The following is a 13,671-nucleotide window of genomic DNA, read 5'->3' as shown; positions in this document are numbered from 1 at the left end:
GTAATTTCCCCCCAAAATGGGGTGTGATATTCAATATGCTGCTCTGATGTTCCTTACCTGTGATGTATAGAGAACATACGTCACTGCTGGTTGGTGTGTAGGCTATAAGGCAAGGTGTGCTGCCCTAGGTTGTTAGTAGTACGTAAGAGAGTAGAGGGAACAAAGTAGGAAACGGCATCAGTGATAGCGGAGGCTACAAAGTGAATTATATTCCAGTAAAAGATAGGCATACAATGTCCTTGAGACCACGGACAGTGGATTTCGATGAAACATGGAGCAAGCTACAGACAACAATCAAGGCAGTTCTGATGCTTGATAATGTGGACAGAGTTGCATGGAATGACAGCATCCATGACATTTACGACTTGTGTGATGCATACCCAGAGAAGTTATACACACAGACAAAGGGGTTTCTGAAGCATCATGTCCAGCAGTTGTCCATGAATGTTGTGGAATCAAATGAGAACACTTTACAGACGTACCTAAGGTACTGGGAAATTTATAGCAAGGCAGTTGACAATATAGACAGTTTATTCAGTTATATCAACAATCTGCACGAAGATCTTCTGCAATCAAAGAATCGTGAGGTGGCATTAGACAATATGGATGAAGTTGAGAACATGAGTGTGCCACACGAGGCCCGGCCAATCCGACTCAATGGAAACAAAAATAAAGAAATTAATTAATTCTACTCCTTTGTCAAGTGGTCACGAGCATGAGTGATACCCTCGTCCTCAACAAAATCAAAACGTAAACTCTGGAGAGTGATAGACCTGGGAATCAGCTTCCATAGCTATGTATTGCAAGTAGCCTGACCCTTCACACATAGCGGCACCTTTGCCTTCCTTCAAGAACTAATAGAGAATGTACAAATGTTCTATAATCAGAACCTCATCAATAGAAAGTTGACCTGGCCCAAGCCAAGCCCTATGTGGCCATGGTGACAACATACCAAACGGTGGCCTACAAAGAGCTGCAAGACAGCACATAGATGAATGAGTAGGAGCTCCACAAGACTATTATCTCAACCTGTTAGACACCAAGATGCTCAATTTATATTCTATGTCTCTGTCTGGGCTATGGCTACATGTTGGACTGCATAGCACTGGATCTAATTGGTGTAGTCTTATTGCACAGCCACCTAACTTGATCAAAAGTTTTTTTTTAAAGATGATCCTTCAGACAGGAGAGACAGGAGGAGAGAGATGAATGGCTTAAAGAAAGACACTTGACTTTTGGCAAGTACAGGGAGAAGACAGAAGCAGAGCATTCTACACAATCTACCCGATGGGCGTGGTTTTTATGTTATTATTCTGTGAGGTTAAATTTAAGGTTATGGGTTATGCATAGTTTTTGCGAGGTTATGGTTAAATTATAGGGACGGGGTTGCGATATTAATTATGGATGCCACCCTTTTACAGTCTATGATGCCACCACAGTGACAGTTCCAGGTAAACCCCGCCCCCGCTGCTCCGAAGCACAGTCCTCTATGTCGTAACTTCCTGCAGTCAGCCCCAATGAGCCCATGCACTTCCGGGACGAAGCGGAAGACAACAACACTAGAATTTTCTGTTTGGAGAAACTGTCCAAGCTTTGAGTATCTGTATCGAAAACATTAACTTCACTGTGTGAATATGGTGAGTAAACACGCAAAGACATTTAGGTGACAGTTAATGACAAATTGTTGTCATGACAATTATTGCAGAGCGTACCTGAACAGTACAGTTTGTCGACTAGCTATAGTCAACAAAGATGCCCCGTCATGACAATGCAGGCTAAACAAGACGTTCATGGTTCTGTCATAGGTACATGAGCGGTTTTGCTCATGCGGCCAGTTCTGTTTTTTGTTCACAGTTTTCCTTCAACATGTTCGACCACCCGATCCCACGGGCTTTCCAGAACCGCTTTTCCACCCAGTACCGCTGCTTCTCTGTGTCCATGCTGGCAGGTCCAAACGATCGCTCCGATGTGGAGAAAGGAGGAAAAAGTAATTGACTGAATTAATATACTGTATATAACCAAATGGACCCATAGGCCATAATCATTTGGTTAAATTTGTACACTCTCGGACTTACAAATGATGGATGAGAAGGATATACTGTGTAAACAGAACCTTTAAATTATGAAATTGTATACATATATAATCATTGTTAGAATGATTATAGAGTCGGAATTATTTGTTTTTTTGTTTTGCAGTTATAATGCCACCCTCTGCTCTTGATCAGCTCAGTAAGTACATTTTATTTAACCACCCTACTGCAGTACCATACTTGATGCAAAAGTCATTATATCGGTGTCTCACCGTTCTACTCTTCCTTTGCCCTACTATACAGGCAGACTTAACATCACATATCCCATGTTGTTCAAATTAACCAACAAGAACTCAGACCGATTGACACACTGTGGTGTTCTGGAGTTTGTTGCAGACGAGGGGATCTGCTACTTACCACACTGGGTAAGAAATAAAACAGCTTAGAGTAGGTGTGGGTGAAATGGGCCACTTTGCTGAACTGATTCACTATTTCACTGAAGCAATCATAATACTTGCACATTATGTGAGCAGATAATAAACATCAAGGTGTTTGTGTGCCCTTTGTCCATTAATATGTCAGGCTGTAGCTCGTGTGAGCTCATATTGTTAAAATATGATGTAGGTTCTGAACGAGTTTAAATTATGTTCTTTCTTATTCTTCCTTGCACGTGGTCGACCACGTGCGGGCGCAAGTCGCACAGGGAATAATTATAGTATTCCATCTGATAAAGTGAAAAACCTAGGCTGCAGGTCTACAGCACTGTGTTGTTGACCTGTATTTTGAACTGGTATATCAACAATTTTGTTTATAGTGGCATTTACAGTACGGTTACTTGTTAAATAGCATGCAATAAACACGTAGTTAATGTTTTTCCTTGCAGATGATGCAGAATCTCCTGCTGGAGGAAGGTGGTCTGGTCCAGGTAGAAAGTGTTAACCTCATGGTGGCCACTTACTCCAAATTCCAGCCACAGAGCCCAGACTTCCTGGACATTACAAACCCAAAAGCAGTGTATGAAATATTCAAGATCACCTTATTCATGTTTTCTACCTTATTACCTTTTCAGACAATTATGTTAGTAACTTCAGCAGGATTAAAAAGTTACCGTTAACTTACTGTAAATATAACTATCATCGTTTTTTTTTCTTTATCAATCAATCCTCTCTTATAAGCAGGGTTTAACTTGTGTTATTTTTTCCAGGTTGGAAAACGCACTGCGAAACTTTGCCTGCCTGACAACAGGCGATGTCGTCGCAATCAACTACAACGAAAAGGTCATTTTAAAATCTGTTTGTTGTATTCTACTTATAGTCCAGGTCCAATGTTTAATTCTACCGTAGCCTGTTCAGTTAAGCATAACTACTTGTTTCAGATCTATGAACTGCGGGTAATGGAGACCAAGCCAGATAAGGCTGTATCCATCATTGAGTGTGACATGAATGTAAGATTCACCATACACTGCTCATTACTAAATGCAACACTACAAACAAATGCTGAATTCATAGGTGATTATTTTACTTTGTCTATAGCTTTACATTACTTTGTCTCAAAGTCTTGAGTCTTATTGTTTTTCAGGTGGACTTTGATGCTCCACTGGGTTACAAAGAACCTGAATTTAGACGGCCCCAACACCATGAGGAACCCACAGTAAGGACAAAACGGATTATTTGTCTAGGAAACAGTTGCATTAAAAGTACCTGAATCTGATTAGAAGAGCTTTGCTGCGGACCCTCATAAATAACATTCATTCTTTTGACAGGAGGAAGAAGGAGATCCCAGCAGTTATGCAGACATGGATATTGGATTCAGAGTGAGTATATCTTTTTGTACTAATGTATTTTAGCAATGTTTTATTTTCTGCTGTTCCTGAAAAGCACAGATTTACATGAAAGAACAGTGTTGGTCAGACGCACCTGGTTTCATCTGTATACATTGCAAAAAATTGTGTTTTTAATTATGAGCGGAATTAGCTGATGTTAGTGATAATGAATTACTTTTTTTCCCCTCAGGCTTTCACTGGCAATGGTAATCGGTTGGATGGCAAATTGAAGGGCATTGAGCCCAGCCCTGCACCTATTGACCCAAGTGATATTAAAAGGTTAGCATGCATTTCAACTGTACATTTTTGTTTTGTTATTTATTTATTTCAGCATGTTAATTCAGCAAGTGAAAAACATAGCGGTATGGGAGTAAAGGAACTACATTGCTGGTACTAGTAACATATCTCTGCTGTCGGGCAGAAACCACCTATGTCCAAAATATTAACTTTTCAGGAAATGAAAAAAGAGGGAAAAAAATCACACTTGTCCACAGACTTGGCTGCCACATGACATTAGAAAGTCCACAGACAGAATTTCCGAAAGCCAAATGTTGGCCTCATCAAACTTGGTATCTTGACATTATACATTGTCAATGTGAAAAATGGAGATAGCTGGTTTCTGTCCATCAGCGACGATATCCTTAACCTGACGCTGCCAGATCCAAGAAGCTTGCTACACATGTTTGTTTCACAGCTTATTGGGATCTGGGATCGCGGAAGCAAATTCGATGACGGGGCTGTTCCTTTTTTTCAAGATACATGGTAGATGATTGGATGGGACCGTCTGTCTATCACCGTGTGGGCGTGCAAACACAACCAATCATATTGACGTGTCTGTATAGCTTCACATCCGGTTTCGCACATATCCCGCCCTTAGCTCACGCTGATTGATTCTGTACGGAGCGGTTCGGCGTTAGCTCAACTCCCTGCGAGATTCCAGATGGATGTGGTGTTGGGGAACATGGTTACCCAATACCGCCCCCAGCTGGCAAAGTCAGGTTACGATATCCTAGCATCTATTTTGGACTTTGCATCTTAGATATTATCTCAGCATATTACCCGCAGTTCTCTCTTTGTGTATTACACATGTAATCTCTGCTCTAAATCGGCTTACTAACTTCTTCAACACAGAGGAATTCCTAACTATGAATACAAAGTGGGCCGGATCACCTTCATCAGAAACTCTAGGCCCCTGCCCAAGAAACTTCTAGATGATGTAAGTACTGAAATTAATATGGAACAACAATTCTATTTAGCATTCTGTATGCAGGATATGTCTACATTTCTATTTCCTTGTTACTTTCAGGATGACGCTGACAGATTCATTGCCTTCTCTGGTGAAGGACAGTCACTACGTAAAAAGGGTAGAAAACCTTGAAGAATGAATCAGCAGAAGAGACTGGTTTACACAAGCTCGCTATATCTGTCCTACATCCACTGTATCAAAAATAAACTAGGACCACTTTTCAACCTACCTTTTAATATAATTGGTCCTCACTAATGTTCATGATAAAATGGCAATTTCTTTCCTACTCAGTCTGTCTCTCATAGGAGGGCTGTGGGCAGTTCAGAAACCCAGTGACATCATCGATGGGGAATCCAAGCTAATAGAAACGGCAGGCTTTCTATTCCTGAAAAGTTGCAATGCTATAATGGAAGCCATCGTTCTCACAATAATACAAATCTAAATATATATATATTTTTAAATCTAGTTCAAAAATAAAATCTGCCTAACAATGATGTCACTGGTGGATGGATTTCTGAACTGCCTACAGTAGAATTATTTTGAGTGAGAAGGACCAATTATATGAAGATACATTGAAAAGTGGTGAAGGTGTCCTTGAAAGAGCTGGGATTATATTTTTCTGTCCCTTGGATGTTGCGGTTTTGCGATCCTGCTGGGATTATATTATACACTTAATTCTTCAAACATGTATAAAGTACTGGGAAAGAACGCAAAGTGCAGCCAGCAAGCATTGATTTATAATTGACCAGAATAAATCTGCCACCACCACAAATCTGTTAACCTTGGATCTTTTTGCAGCTGAATTTGAATTAATTTTACAGTTTTGCACCTCAAACAAATTGTGATTTGTTTTTCTTATTCTCTCTAAAGGGTAAATACCGTACCGGTATATTTTGTTAATTTGTGAATGCCTTTTATTGATAATTATCCTAAATTAATCCTAATGCCCTTTCCACTTGAGTAATGATAGCCCTGTTCTTTTGTTTTCTAAGTGATGGAAATCCCCCCCTTTTTTTGATTCAGGGCCCGATTGTTCTCCCAAATCGGGAATATTGTTACATTACCTTTGCTTGGTTTATTTATAGATTAAATAAAATGTTTTGATTTTAAATACTTGTGTGGTCCTCTTTCTTTTATTGATGTATGAGACTGTGTGTGTGTGTGTGTGTGTGTGTGTGTGCTGCTTGCTATGGTTACCCATACCCAATGTGTATTTTCAATGAATGTGGATGGAGATATATCAAAGTACCCGTCATGACTTAAATCCACCGCCATATTTGGGTATATTCAGCTGACATATTAGTCAAGTCAAGTGACATCATAAAACATGAGTGTCAGCAGCACATCTTAAAACCAGTAGGCTACAACCGTATCGGGTGTCGTTCCTTCCATCCCATCACAGATTATCTCAAAGTGCCTCTGCACTCCACATTCTTGCCAGCAGCAGCCAGAATAATATCCATGGGAAATTGGAATGTCACGTACACGTAGCCTTCACACGTCTCTACGTTACGTGACTACGACACTACGTCATCCATACGGCAGCAATGGAGGGGAGCGAAAGAGCAATCTGGAGGGCAAGTATTACATTTAAAATATAAAACTGCAATGTGACATTGGACAGTTCATCTCTAACAGACTTGAGCCAAGTGTTTGCTAATTTTGAATAGAGTTGCAAAGAAGAGAACTTGTGTAACAGCAGCTTGATGTCAAATTGTCAATCATGTCTAGCTAACTATGCTAATTGGCTAATGTAACTTGACAGCCCAAGAATACAAGAACAGTGGCCAAAACTAAACCCAGCCTGATTTTGATCTGGGAATCAAATCAATCAACCATATCTTAGTAATTGCAATGTGAAAGTTAATCGGATGTAGCACCGATTGTCTGAATGAATGTTTAGAATAGAAACACTACAATAAAAATATAGGTTTTTAAATTTGTATTTAATAAATTAAAGGCTTCAATCCTGTTGCAGTTGGCTCACCTGTCTTTTTGAGTGTTGCAACCACTCCTATAGACAGCATGCACCCAGACACATGTGTGTGGCTGGGTCTGTGTCTGAGCACAAAGTTATAGCGTTTGTTCACCAAGTGTCACTGTTGCACAGTTTAACACACAGGCCAAAAGACATCCAAAAGACAAAGATCCCTATGTGCCCAACTTCGTTCTGGGATCTTGCCCTTGCACCTTGAGACTGGGAGGTATAGAGGAGTTACATAAGAAGAACGTATTTGCACCTACTGTGACATAAATGATATTGAGAATGAGTTCCATTTTCTTTTCTATTGCCCGTTGTATCATGAGCTACGTCAAAAGTTATTTAACAGATGTAAAAATATAGATTTGATGTGGTTAAGTGATGCAGAGCGACTGAGATGGATTTTCGAACAAAAGATATTTGCATTAGCAGAATATATAGAGAAAGCTTGGGACATAAGGACAAAGAAAACTTATATGTGATGTATTATTTATTATATTATTTTATTTTATGATAATGTTTATTTCTGTTTTTGTTTTGATCATTTGTGTAACTTCTGTGTGGGAAGTGAACGTGAAATTGTTTATTTATGTTGTTGGTGTCTTATAATCCCGTAAGGGATGGGTCTTAATTGACAAGACACGAAAATAAAAATTCATTCATTCATTCATTCATTCATTCACAGGCCATGGAGGAGGGTTTGTATTTCTCTCTCTACTGTTCTCGACATACATTTAATTCTGTCTCTTGTCTGTCTTCAGCCACCCCGTGCCTGTGATGATTACTGGAGTGAGTTCAGTCATTGTAAAAGCCTGTTGAACCGTTTCCACCACTATTATGCGTATGGTACATTACCATACTGTCAACAGTGGAAAGAAGACTACAGAAATTGCAGAGAATGGGAGAAACACAGAAGCACAGAGGCCAAGGTACAGTCAATAGATACAGATGTCTGCTAAAACATAAATCAAGGAATTTTCTTTCTCTTATTATAAATGCACAGTTTATTCTCTTCAATACCAAGTAGGTTTTAAAATGAGAGATATTTTATTTTGTTGGCCAGCTCTTTAGAGTGTGTTCTAAAAAAGCATTTTGTAATTTACAAGAGATTTTTTTGTTTGTTTCTGTGCAGGAGGCATTACTGAAGAGTGAAAGACATAGGGTGGAAGAGCAGAGAAAGGTTTCCCCCATTTGGGAATTGAGACAAGAGCCTCCCAGAGACTGGCATATGCCCCTAAACCAAGAAAAGTCTCAGGACTCCTGAATAATCCATTGGCACTTTTCCAGTAAATGTTCAGTTCGACTCAACTCTGCTACCTGGTACTTTTTGGGGATCTCCGTTGGGGTTCCACGCAAACCTAGAGGCAATACCAAAAGGTGATGGTGCAGACATTGATGGTCAGACAGAATCAGCATTAGCATCAGGACTACTGACTCCCCCATACTGCTTGGAAGCTCCTAAATACTGTTCATCTTTAAACAAGCTGTAAACTTACGGGTCCATATGGTTACATGTAACCACACCCAGTTCTAGGGATCCATGGACCTAATGCATACAAACTGAGGGTCCTTGAAATGAAAAAGTTTGAGGATCAGTGGATATTGAGAATCTGCATAGCCTATTTCTCACCTAAAATATAAGAAATCAGAAATCCTTTTTGGTGCACTGTAATAGGTGAAAAAGAGATGATTTAGAAACAAGTTGTTATTGTTCTCCAGGGTTGGACATTGCTGTGATGATGACCAGCTAAGTAGATAGACATTTCTTGAGCCATGTGGGGAAAATCATGGATACCAATTGCAGTTATATCTAAAGTGAGTGAGTGAAAAGCATCTCCATAGTGGCCAGGCCAAAGTGACTAACATTGAGAATCAACATTTCACATTTTGTCTACACATGGACATAAGAGATCTTTGAGTGAGCCCTATATGCTGTATGCACTGTGGTGATCAAATCATGATTCCAATTTAAGGTTGTCAGTGGGATTATGCTTACAGTATGTACAATACATCTTCATGGTATATTCAGTAGAAGTCTTTGCAGATGAGATGTGCAGCATTTTTATTTAATCCAATACATGTAACATTCAGCTTTTCCCCCCCTTTTATTAATCCTGAATACAAACTTTAAAAGCAGGTATGTAGGCAAAAAGCATGCTAGAACCCTGAAGGTCATCAGTGACTGAAACATTACTTCTTATGAACCTGCTTCTCCTGTACTGTGCAGTTCGGCAGTATGCAGCCGTATTCCTTTTTTTGATTTTCAGCTATTAGTGTAATTTTTTGTCATACACAAACATAAATTCCCATTGACAATGAAAGGAGAATTGACGTCATGTGTCTGAGCAAATCGGTATTTTTGTCCTACACAAATAGACATGATGATGTACAATGATAAGAGCGCCCCTCACTTCACACAGCTGATTGCTGCTCAGATTGTCATGATGAACGTGGTGTCGTGGTGTTAAGTTTCTTGTTCACAAGACATGTAGACATTGTTCAATAAGACTGAGTCTCTACATTTTCTTGTGTTGTAGGAGTTATATTCATACATAAAGAATTGCACAAATGCATAATGAATTTATCAGGTGTAGGATGGTCTGTTTTTCCATTCCACAACAGAAACATGTTTGGCAATCTCCGGTCAACATATCAAGAAATTAGTACAATCAGGTGACAAATGAAAATCCTGAATAAATAAGTGGAATTGGCTTAGAGGGAAGAGTCACTGTAAATCAATACAACGTTATTTTGAGTGATCACCACGTTCATTCTATGATGCACTTCAGAGCACTTCTATCCTGAAGGGAAGGCTCTTCCATGATGACAATCCACAGGGTACCAAGGGTCACTGAATGGTCTGAGTATGAAATAGACAGTATGTGTAAAGCATTAGTCACCAGATCTCAACCCAGTTAAACGTCTTATGGAAATTTTGGACCTACGTGTTAGACATATATGCTCTACACCACCATTATCAAAATATGAAATGGAATAAATACATGTTGAATGGTGTTCTAATTGAGTCCCAGATACTAATCTAAACCAAGATGCATTGAACCATTACTGGTAGCCCAACACCGTGCCAATACTGCCTTTGCTTAACATTTTCACCCATCTGTAGATTCATGCACATATTCAAGTATAAGTACACAATGTAAACAATCTTGATGACATGAAGCAAAACAAACAAGACCAGGTGTCCTTTGTCATTTTGACACTAGTAATTGTTACAATTGGAGGGATAGCAAAATGACTGTTGTGTGAATGTCAATGACCTCATATTCTGTGGTGCTGACTTGGTTTGACTTCCTGTTGTGAAAGATCACATACAAGTTTCCCTGAGCACTTGCCACCTTTTATGACATAAAATTAGGTGATGTCACAATTTTGCTGTGAAGTGAGAAAACAGATCATTCAATTCGCAATATTCAAAAGTGCAACCATAATCCAGCTAAATAATGAAGACATAACCCAGAAAAGTGACATTTCAATGTGACATGTCAAGAAGTCGATGGATTATACTCTGTCTACCGCACCAAAACAGCATCTGATTCTGAAGCACAAGGATGATGTCAATGGTGGTGTGATGTTACATCTGTTAATGGAAATATAAAAGATTAATAGTTTGAAGCTATTCTTCCTCTACCGTATTGTCTAAACATCAAGTTCTCCAAAAATTCAAAAAACGATGGGCTATAACCCCGTACGATATGGTCCAAAATGATGAGAAACGAGGATAACTTTTTTTTATAGCCCATATCGTACGGCATACTATAGCGCGCCGTTTTTCATCATTTTTGAGGATTTGAAATAAATGACGAAATGACAAAAACGATGGGTTATAGCCCATGTTATAGCCCATGTTCAACTCCCTGCAGTGTCCTGCTCAATGTGTTGTATTTACCGGAAAAATTGCGGTGTTGCGGAGGATGAGAAACATTAGCAAATTGCGGAGTGTTTTAAAAAATAAAAAATTGGCGTAGTATTGCGGAGGAATTGCGGATAAATTGCGGAGTGTTCCGGAAAAATTGCGGAATATTCCGGAGGAATTGCGGAAAACTGCGGAAAAAAACAATGGGTAATAGCGGAAATTGGAAATTGCGGAAATGAAAGAAGCAGATTGACTCATAAAATAAGGCTAAACTGCCTTTTATTGTTGCATGAAATGTTACATTTAAGAAAAACTTAATAAAAACAAATGATTTTATACAGCTGTATGAATGTGGAAAAACAACTTGTCATTCAGCATTTCAGTGAGTCAAGAATTCACACATTGGATGCAAATCTGTGAGTGTGACAAGACGAGTAACATTGAGCTTCATACTTTCAGCTAGAGGGGAAAAAAGTTGGCCTATATTACAGAGACCACTATGGCAGTATGGCCATCAAAGTATATAGGATTCATTGAAGTGTATAATCCCCGTTCTCGTTGCAGGGTTTCATCACTATGGTTTCATCACATGTTTTCCAATGAATTTCCAAAACGTTTTCAGAATATTTAACCCAATTTACAGACCTATATAACAATCATTCAGCACAATAATGAGTCTCTAATTACTCCTATGTGCAATGCCCAAAGACAAGCAGTGTAGCAAAAATAAAGCATAGAGAATAGAATTCCATTCCATTCCATTCCAATCTTCGTGCCAACTTAGTTTTGAATTCCATTCCATTCCAATCTTCGTGCCAACTTAGTTTTGCTATACCACCTGTCCTAGGGCATAGGATCACGCTGCAGCACATTATGAGCTTGTAATGTAAAAGAAAATGTCACGTCCGGTACACATTAGGCTGCAATCACGCAACGACTTATGTAATACTGTATATTTTGTGTAATGTTATACATGTTTTGGAAAATGTTTATTAACTAAATCAATGGCCAAAAACAATGCATATCCAACTATTTTTCCAGAACCTTTCCAGGATTGGAAAATGTTTACTTTTTTTTTAATTTGTTCCTCAAAATATTCCCAGGAATTTCATGACCATGGGAGCCCTGTCATTGAGTGTAGACTCTGGTAATGTCATTGTATTTGCCATCAGGTGCTTCGTGCTTGGTCTTTGGTGCCGTGTAGCTGGGTCCCTCATGACTAAATGGAAAAAGAAGGGGGTCAGGCTTCAGAGCTTCCTGGTACAGCTCATCAGACTCGAGCTTCAGTTCATCCAGAGCCTCCCTCTGAGCTTCCAGAGCAAGCTCAACAGCATCCATTTCAGTCATGTGCTGCATCTGCAAGGCATAGAGACAGACAGGCACATTGAATGTCATCTAGAAACAGTACTGAACGGAAATCAATTAGATGATTGTCTACAACAGTGGTTCTCGAAGTGGGGTCTAGGGACCACCAGGGGTCCTAGAGGGGGTTCCAAGGGGTCTCCAGCTAAATGAAATGAAAAGGTTTGAGAATCACTTGTCTACAAAGATAGAGCTACAATGTACAAAGTCAGCATACCTGTTTGTAACGCGACCACTCCTTAAGTAGCAAAGCTCGTCGCTCGGCCTCCTCAAAGGAGAGCAGGGGTGTAGAGCGTACCCTTTGGGATAGATACAAAATACAACCAAAAATATGAGATTTGTATGCCAAATAAATTATGAAATGTGTTTTGCCTGACAAAAATAACAGAAAGGGAACTTCACCTCGTTTCATCCTGGCATTTCATCGTAATGATGAAGTCTTCTATGGGGATAAGCTCAGGTGGAACTTTCTCCATTTTCTTCAGCTTCTTTTTCAACCTCTCTCTTATCAACATTCCTCTTTTGGGATCTGTTTTCTTCTTTTTGCGCGGCTCTCCCCTGATGATGGAGAAAGCATTTTTATTTGAAAGGCAAGCACATCATGCATTCGCCATGGAAAGAGAAAACATTTTCTAACGTATTATTTGACTACAGCTCAGCTCAGCTCACTCATACTATCCGGAACACAGAACACACCATAGTGGAGCAGATGTCTTCAGTGTCAGAACCGATGCGAACCAAGGACTTTGTATCACATGGGAGGTTTCTCCTTTTAGAAACCTGTAAAAGAATACAGATCGGTGCATGGTGGTTTGGGAGAATATGTTTAAGAAGGGTTATTTTGCATTTAGCTCTACCACACAAAATAATACAGTAATTCATCTACATTAGTTGCCCTAGCCCCTCTCGGAACCCTACATAAAGCTTTTATGAAATTTCGGTATGGTATGTAAGGTACTTATAGTTCGCCCAGCGTGAACCAGGACCCAATGGGTAAAGTAATCAAAGTGTCAGAAACTTTACTACATTTGGGTTCTGCTTGTGGGGCTATAGTTGCCCCAACCATATTGCCCAATGTCCATGTTGCTATAAACTTGCTATACGTACCTTGAGGGAGCGCTATGTCGGGATAATATCCTGCATAGAGCGTGTGATAAAGAAAACGACATGGTTTCCTATTTACCGCACTGGAACACTACAAATTGTAAATTATTACTATATAATAATGATGGGTCTCTGATGCGGGGGGAAGTCACATCATGTCCCCTGTCTCCTTTGACACTTGACACTTCACTTGCGCTGCGACCGAGGATATAGATGGCTTGGCGCGTCAATATGACGTCATCCACAAATTTC

General features: G+C 39.6%; 3 protein-coding genes across 3 annotated transcripts; 2 read left to right on the top strand and 1 right to left on the bottom strand.

Annotated features, from left to right (window-relative positions):
• The first annotated feature begins 1,512 nt into the window (after positions 1–1,512).
• ufd1l (ubiquitin recognition factor in ER associated degradation 1) lies at positions 1,513–6,209 on the top strand. The gene is made up of 12 exons (XM_080766357.1): positions 1,513–1,637; positions 1,855–1,987; positions 2,197–2,229; positions 2,334–2,455; positions 2,914–3,044; positions 3,235–3,307; positions 3,406–3,474; positions 3,609–3,680; positions 3,793–3,843; positions 4,043–4,131; positions 4,984–5,068; positions 5,159–6,209. Exons 1-12 carry the CDS (start codon positions 1,635–1,637, stop codon positions 5,228–5,230), a joined length of 933 nt encoding a protein of 310 aa, XP_080622483.1. The 5' UTR covers positions 1,513–1,634; the 3' UTR covers positions 5,231–6,209.
• Positions 6,210–6,629: 420 nt separating this feature from the next.
• On the top strand, positions 6,630–11,078 carry cUnh22orf39 (chromosome Un C22orf39 homolog). The gene is made up of 3 exons (XM_080765377.1): positions 6,630–6,675; positions 7,841–8,008; positions 8,212–11,078. Exons 1-3 carry the CDS (start codon positions 6,646–6,648, stop codon positions 8,341–8,343), a joined length of 330 nt encoding a protein of 109 aa, XP_080621503.1. The 5' UTR covers positions 6,630–6,645; the 3' UTR covers positions 8,344–11,078.
• A 124-nt stretch (positions 11,079–11,202) lies between these two features.
• mrpl40 (mitochondrial ribosomal protein L40) lies at positions 11,203–13,629 on the bottom strand. The gene is made up of 5 exons (XM_080765323.1): positions 13,423–13,629; positions 13,012–13,095; positions 12,718–12,873; positions 12,533–12,614; positions 11,203–12,309 (listed from the first exon to the last, which is right to left on the bottom strand). Exons 1-5 carry the CDS (start codon positions 13,482–13,484, stop codon positions 12,082–12,084), a joined length of 612 nt encoding a protein of 203 aa, XP_080621449.1. The 5' UTR covers positions 13,485–13,629; the 3' UTR covers positions 11,203–12,081.
• Positions 13,630–13,671: the final 42 nt, after the last annotated feature.

This window comes from Protomyctophum bolini, assembly GCF_963924005.1.
Source record: "Protomyctophum bolini genome assembly, chromosome: 6".
Classification (NCBI taxonomy): Eukaryota; Metazoa; Chordata; class Actinopteri; order Myctophiformes; family Myctophidae; genus Protomyctophum; species Protomyctophum bolini.
This window is presented reverse-complemented; position numbering and strand designations above follow the sequence as displayed.